The 7,237-nt window shown below is 35.6% G+C and overlaps 1 protein-coding gene across 1 annotated transcript in view; it reads left to right on the top strand.

The window, feature by feature from the left end:
• Positions 1-5,365, top strand: part of LOC103265498 (rab GTPase-activating protein 1-like) — a gene marked incomplete at its 3' end in the record, with an annotated part of 153,526 nt that extends 148,161 nt beyond the window's left edge. Inside the window, exon 11 of the mRNA XM_008063156.1 lies at positions 5,221-5,365. Coding sequence (XP_008061347.1) covers positions 5,221-5,365 — 145 coding nt within the window. The remainder of the gene's footprint in view (positions 1-5,220) is intronic.
• Positions 5,366-7,237: the final 1,872 nt, after the last annotated feature.

Genomic DNA, 7,237 nt, shown 5'->3' with positions numbered 1-7,237 from the left:
GTCTCCTGCATTTTCTAAGATTCTCATAATTTGAGGTTTTATGTTTAGGTCTTTGATCCATTTAGAGTTAATTTTTGTGTATGGTGACAGGTAGGAGTCAACACAAATAATTTTATGACCATTATAGTTATGTTAATTCAGAGTACTGGTTTATTACTAGTATGTGTGGTATTATAGTGGCCATTTATGAAAATTACCATTGCATAAGGAAACATGATAAACACCAAATGAAAAGAATATGCACACTGCTATGGTGTCTTAGAAAAGGGAAGGACCTCTGCAGTAGAATAACACAAGATGGAAGTTAAAAGAAGTTCCTTTGAGAAAATATGAGTCCTTTTCTGAGAGCCCTGCAGAAATTTGGAGCAGAATATGTGTTACTGTGAGATCAATTTCTGTGCTATTACTTTGTATACTATAAAGTGACACAAAAAGGAAAGCCAAAATAATGCTGATTTCATTCTGATGCTAGGCATGAAACCTGTGCCTCATTTTGCCAATTGGTAGTTGTGTCTGTGAGCCCAGGCTTCTTCTTGTGTAAAATGGAGATAATAATATCTACCCAGTAGAACTGTTTTCTCATTTATTCATTCATTTATTCACTCAGTTAACATTCCTTAAGTGTCTACTTTGTGATAAATTACTTTTGTAGACATTGGGAGATATAGTGGTGAATACCACAGTCTATGCTCCTGCTTCATGGAGCTTCCAAGGAGAATACTTGAAGGAGACAGGCAGGCAGGCAAGCTGTCAAACAAATGGCAAAACAGCAAGGAGTAACTGAGTGGTAGGACGTGTGGGTGGACACTTTGGCTTGAGCAGTCAAGGAAGACCTCTCTGAGGAAGTGACATTTAAATTCTGATGACTGAATGACAAGAAGGAACCCTCTACGTGAAGATCCAGGGAAAGACCTTTCAAAGGAACAGCTAATGTAAAAGTCCTAAGTTATGGACAAGTTTGGGTTATTGTCAGGATTGAATTCTTGCTGTCCTTATTATTTTCGCCATTGTAATTTTTGTGCAGGAAGGTTTCCAGAGTAGCACTAGACTAGAATGTGGAAGCCACTTTTGCTACTAAGTTATTCCTGAAAGTTACTTGAATATTGTACCACAGGTTAGATTATCTCATGTCTCAATGTGTTATATCAACTAACAACACAAAACAGCACCAAGAACATTCTTGAGCACTTTTCTGTGTTGAGCATTGTTCTAAGTACTCTGCTTGCTTTTTGTGTCTGCCTAGGAATAGAATTTGGATTCAAGAAAGAGAGGTCTCAAGAAGCAAGAGAGGAGGAAAAGTTGGAATGAATTGAGAGGAGTCATAATGCTAAAGAGATAGTGATACTTCAGGTGAAGAGTTAAAGGGAAGGAAAAGCTTTATTCATAATAAATCTGTTCTCCAAACGCCATCTTCCTGTCTTTTGTTTTTAGGCAAGGGGTAGTTTGGAGGAAAGAGGCTTACATGTAAGAAAAGAACAGGATCCAGGTCAGGTACAGGAGGCCCTAATAGTTTTATCTGTTCTCAGAAGCTCTTGAGATAGCCTGCAACACAGGAAAGTGGATAACTTTTTCAAGTTCTCCAGAAGAACACGAGTCAGGCTGGCTGTAGGTAGAAGTAGCTGCCTGTTCTTAACACATTTTTGCCACCATAGGCCTCCTAAAGGCTTGCTTTGGGCTCTGTGCTAAGCATGAATTTAATGTTAAAATACCAAATGTTTTAGTGCCCTCTCCTCCAAATCTCTTCTCTTCTTTTTCTTTAAGTTGGAGACAAAGCTTTGATAAAGTGTTTAGTGTTAAAAAAAAAAAATTAGAGGAAATTTCCTTTTAAAGGTACATGTTGATTTAACCCTATTTATATCAAAGTATAATCAGTCAGTAAGCAATAGTAACTGAATAATAAGAATAATGGTTCTAATTGCTGAAAGATGAAAATTAACAAGGTTGTATAGATTTATAAGGCTGTGGGAAAATAAAAGGATGTGGAGGGCAATTTTTTTGTTGTTGCTAACTTAGCACTTCTAATTAACATTGACTTTCTTTACTATCACCTGTGTGGAGGCAAATAGAAACTGCTTGGAAATGTGTTTTTTCATGTGATTATATGTATCTGCAGCTTAGTGAGTATCTGATTCTGTTATATGGTTTATATGGACTTTTTTTGTTGTTAAAAACAAGAGGTCTTGTAGGTAGGAGGTCTTGATTCAGCTTTGTATCAGAATCACTTGGGACCCTTTACAAAATCCAGATTGTTGGATCCCACTCTAAAGATTCTGACTAGTAAGCATCACTGTATAAAATATAAAAAGCCTCAGGTCTGGATTCCCCATTAACAGCTAGTGCTGAGACCAGTGGCATGAGAAAATGTATAAACAGTTATTAGCATATTGTACATTGTATTTGATGATATCATACCAAATTGAAAAAGGTTTTAGAGTTTACTTGCTGAAATATGTTGAATCTTTGTAATGTGACTTAGTTAACCCACATTTATATTGAGCTCCTATCACATATTTACATGTTGCTAAGATGTAATGAGTTCTAATATGAACCAGACAGTTTACAAATGTAGATTCATTTTTAGTTATCTAAAAATATGTGACTATTGAGAATAAATACTGTTTTTAATTTTAAAAAAAGACGGTATTTGAAACTCAGTTGCTTAGTATAATATTTAGGTTCTACATGAGATTAGAGTAGTGCAGATTCTGCTTGTTTAGGAAACTAAGTGCACATGAAATATTTTACCACTATTATAACACATTTGCACTACAACTGCAGAGTTGAGTAGCTGTGACTGAGACCATATGGATTGCAAAGCCTAAAATACTTTCTATCTGGGCCATTAGAGAAGAAATTAGTCAACTCCTGAGAATGTTGTTTGTCAATAAGAATAATTTTATTCCCAATCTGTTTACTTTTAATTTCTTTTTCTTGTCTTAATGCACTGGTCAGGACTTTCATAGAGCATTGAATGAGAGTGGTGACAGTGGGTACTCTTAGTTTGCTTTCCATCTCAGGGAGAAAGCATAAAGCTTTCACCATTAAGTATAATGTTAGTTGTAGATTTTCAGAGATACTCTTTATCAGGTTGAGGAAGCTCCCTTGCATTCCTAGTTAACTGAACGTTTTTAATGTTAATGAATGCTGAATTTTTTCAAATGCCTTTTCTGCATTAATTGATGTGATCATATACTCTTTCTTCTTTAGTCTATTAATATGGTAGCTTATGCTGTTAGATTTTTCCAGTGTTGAACCAGCTTTGCATTCCCCATATAAACCCCACTAGTTGTGATGTTATTTCATACATATATATTAAATTTTGTAATTCTGTTTATATGTATTTGATTTGAAATATGACTTGAAATTGATTTATAAATATATATTTATAAATAAATAGCTGGTTTTGATTTGCTAATGCATATATAATTTGTAATTTGATTAGCAAATCAAATGGAGACTGTGTGTATTGTTTATATGTTTGTGTATGTGTGTGTATTGTGTGTGTGTGTGTGTGTGTGTGTGTGTGTGTGTATTATATGGCTACCTCTCTGATGCATATTGGTATGGGTGTGGTTTCCCAAATTTATACATGTGTAAAAATTCTCTGCACTATATACATGTTTTGTGTGCTTTACTATGTATTATAAACTTAATTAAAATATAGCGGAAAAAAAATTCCAGAGAATCAATCCAACGGCACAATGCTTGAACAATAAGAGTGTCAGAATGAGATTAAAATAGAAAAAAAATAAAGGGCAGGAAATGAAGGAAATGCATCAAAGATGTTTTCTGGTTACTGAGGACATGAGTTTTCAAAATGAAAGTGCACACTATGTATCCAGCATATTGGGTAAAAATAGACAGGTACCAGCCGGACACAGTGGCTCACACCTATAATCCCGGCTGTGTGGGAGGGTGAAGTGAAAGGATGCTTGAGACCAGGGGTTCGAGGCTGTAGTGAACTGTAATTAGGCTTGTGAATAGCCATAGCACTCCAGCTTCAGCAAAACGAAAGATCTTGTCTCTAGAAAAAAAAATAGGCATGTCAAAACATATTATTGAATAATTGTGCAATCCTAAAAATAAAATAAAAGTGCCTACAAGCTTCCAGAGAGAAAAATAGATTCTGCTTTCCTCTGTAGCAAAACTGGAATCTAGGAGACAGTGGAACAAAACCTTCAAATATCTGAGGGAAAATTTATTTCAACCTATTCAATTTTATACCTCGAAAAGTATGATCATAGATTAACGACATCTTTAGGCATGTGAGGGCTTCATTCACTTTTTCTCAATAAGTGACTGTAGTATATTCAGCATCAAAAGAAAAGGGTCATATGGAAGGTCAATTTCTAGTTCTTTCAGAAATCATCACACTGTTTTCCAAAGAGGTTACACTACTTTGCATTCCCAATAACAAATAAAAACATTTTAAAAAGGAAAAAAAAAAAAAGAAAAGGTACATGTTGGTAGATGTGGTAACTCACGCCTTTATTCCCAGATACTTTGAAGGCTAAGGCTGGACGATCTCTTGATTGTCCTAGGGGGATTTGAGGTTACAGTGAGCTATAATTGTGCCACTGCACTCCAGCCTGAGTGACAGAGCGAGCCCTATCTCTAAAACATAAAAAATATATAAGATGGCCATTTAGAAGGACAGACTATGCATAAGGCAAAAACTGTCTACTTCCATGAATTGCTTGATGGATGTAGCTGATATCTCTTTATATCAGTGTGAGTTAGAGTCTGGAATCACTTGCTTATCTGCCCTATAAGTTGTTGTGTGTAAGGTTTTTCTGATGAAAAGAAATTGAGTTCTTCCAAAATGATTAGAAGGTTTTATTAGTTAAAATAATACTAGAGGAACCATACATTTAGAATAGCATGTGAAGAACAATGCACTTTAAAAGTTTTCTCAACCTCAGACAGGCTGTAGATCAAATATGACATGCTCTTCATTGCAGCTGTTTGAATGAGCCATTGAAATATAATATTTTTTAGCCGGGTGTGGTAGTACACACCTGTAGTTCCAGCTACTTGGAAGGCTGAGGCAGAAGGATCGCTGGAGCCCAGCAGGTTGAGGCTGCGGTGGCCGGAAGCGTGCTACTGCACTCCAGTCTGGGTGACAGAGTGAGACTCCAACTCAAAAAAAAAAAGAAATATAATCTTTTGGTGTTTCTTTCCAATTTCTAATATTGAAATATATTGTTATGTCTTTTTCAGTCAGAGGGAAAAGGCCATACCAGTGCTGGAGATGCAATTTATGAAGTGGTGAGTCTACAGCGAGAGTCTGACAAGGAGGAACCAGTCACTCCTCCCACGAGTGGAGGAGGTCCAGTGTCACCCCAGGAGGATGAAGCAGAAGAGGGTAAGCAGTTGAACTTTCCTCTAATTATATAGTTTAATCTTTCTGACATTCTTCAGATGGTGTGTGGTGAGGAAGGAGTAGCGGTTATTCCTAGCCTCTGCTACTGTTAGGCTAATTCTGCTACAAGGAAAAGAGAATTTGGTTCATTTGGTTCCTTGGTTACATAGTCCTCAGTGCCACTTATATGACTATTGATTTTGACAGGGTCAATTTGCTGTTTTTTGCTTTCTATTTTATTTCATTTTTGAAATGTTTAATGAGAATTTTCAAATTCTCTGAAGTGTTTTTAGAATTTTCATGATATGTCACGTCCTGTTTCTCATTTGACATTACTGTGTTTTGTTGTTGCTGTACTCCTTACCGCTGACTTTTTGGAAATGGTGTGATATCTGCTCTGTTTACTACATGGGTGCTGCTGAGAGATGCTAACCAAGCTCACAAGTCACACCTCATTTGGCTCTGTGCTCAGTAATCTTTTTATAATAACTAGAGCTAAATGACAGATCTTTACTTTAAGACCTTATATTATCTGCTTCTATGGTATTGTTCATTAACAGCAAGCTTCTGAATTTCTACCATCTTTGAAAAAAAATCTTAGAATTCTCAGTCTTTCTCTATATGAATCCATTCCTTTCTTTGATCGCCACAAAAATAATAGTTATTTTTAGCTAATGTTTATTTAGTGCTTACTATATACTAAAATAATTCTAAGTCTTTCAAATTCATTAACTTATTTAATACTTATTAACTTGATTTTAGGATGTGAAACTGAGATACAGAGAGCATAATTAACTTGCCATGGTCACTCAGCTAAAAGTAATAAATTTGAGGTCTTAACCCAGGCGATCTGATTTTAGCATTTGTGCCTGTAACTATGACATTATTCTGTCAAGGTAGCCAGTTGACTAAAACATAAGAAGCTCACCTTTTAAAACTAAGGTAAAATTCGCCTACGTAAAACTTTCTAAAAGTGTGCTATTCAGCAGCATTTAGCACATTTACAATTTTGGGCAGCCATCACCATTATCTAGTTTTAAAATATTTTCATTACCCAAGAGGAAACACTGTACCCATTAAGCTGTCACCCCCTGTTCCCCTCTTTTCCTATCCTCTGGCAACCACTAATCCATTTTCCCTCTCTATGGCCTTACTGATTCTGGATAATTCATTTAAATGGAAACTTACAAAATGTGACCTTTTGTGTCTAGCTTCTTTTATTTAGCGTAATGTTTTGAGGTTCTTCCACACTGATACATGGTGTAGCATGTATCAGTATTTCATTCCTTTTTATGACTGAATAATATTTAGTTGTGTAGATATACTACATTTTATTTACTATCCATTCATCTGTTGATAGACACTTTGGTTGTTTCCATATTTCAACTGTTGTGAATAATTCTGCTGTCCATATGAGAGTGTAGATAACTCTTTGACACACTGATTTCCTTTCCTTTGGATATATACCCAGTAGTGGGATTGCTAGATTATGTGGTAGTTTTATTTTTAATTTTTTGAGGAACCTCTGTACTGTTTTTTCAAAATACGGTACTAGTTTATATTTCTACCAACAGTGTGCCAGAGTTTCCTTTTCTCCACATCCTTGCCATGACTTATTTTTGCTTTTTGATAATAACTGTTCTTACTGTTGTGAGGTGGCATCTCGTTGTGTGTTTTAAAATTTTTTAAATTTTATTTCAATAGCTTTAGCGATACTAGTGGTTTTTGGTTATATGGATGTATTTAGTGGTGGTAAAGAAGACTAGGCTTTAAGTGTAGTGTACCCATCACTACCACTAGTGCACAGTATACCTGGTAGGCAGCTGTCATCATGATTTTGATTTGCATGTCCCTCATGATAGTAATGTTGAGTAC

This window comes from Carlito syrichta, unplaced genomic scaffold, assembly GCF_000164805.1.
Source record: "Carlito syrichta isolate Samal-C Ts95f unplaced genomic scaffold, Tarsius_syrichta-2.0.1 Scaffold306601, whole genome shotgun sequence".
Classification (NCBI taxonomy): Eukaryota; Metazoa; Chordata; class Mammalia; order Primates; family Tarsiidae; genus Carlito; species Carlito syrichta.
Note: the sequence above shows the minus strand (reverse complement) of the source record. Positions and strands in the feature narration are given on the sequence as shown.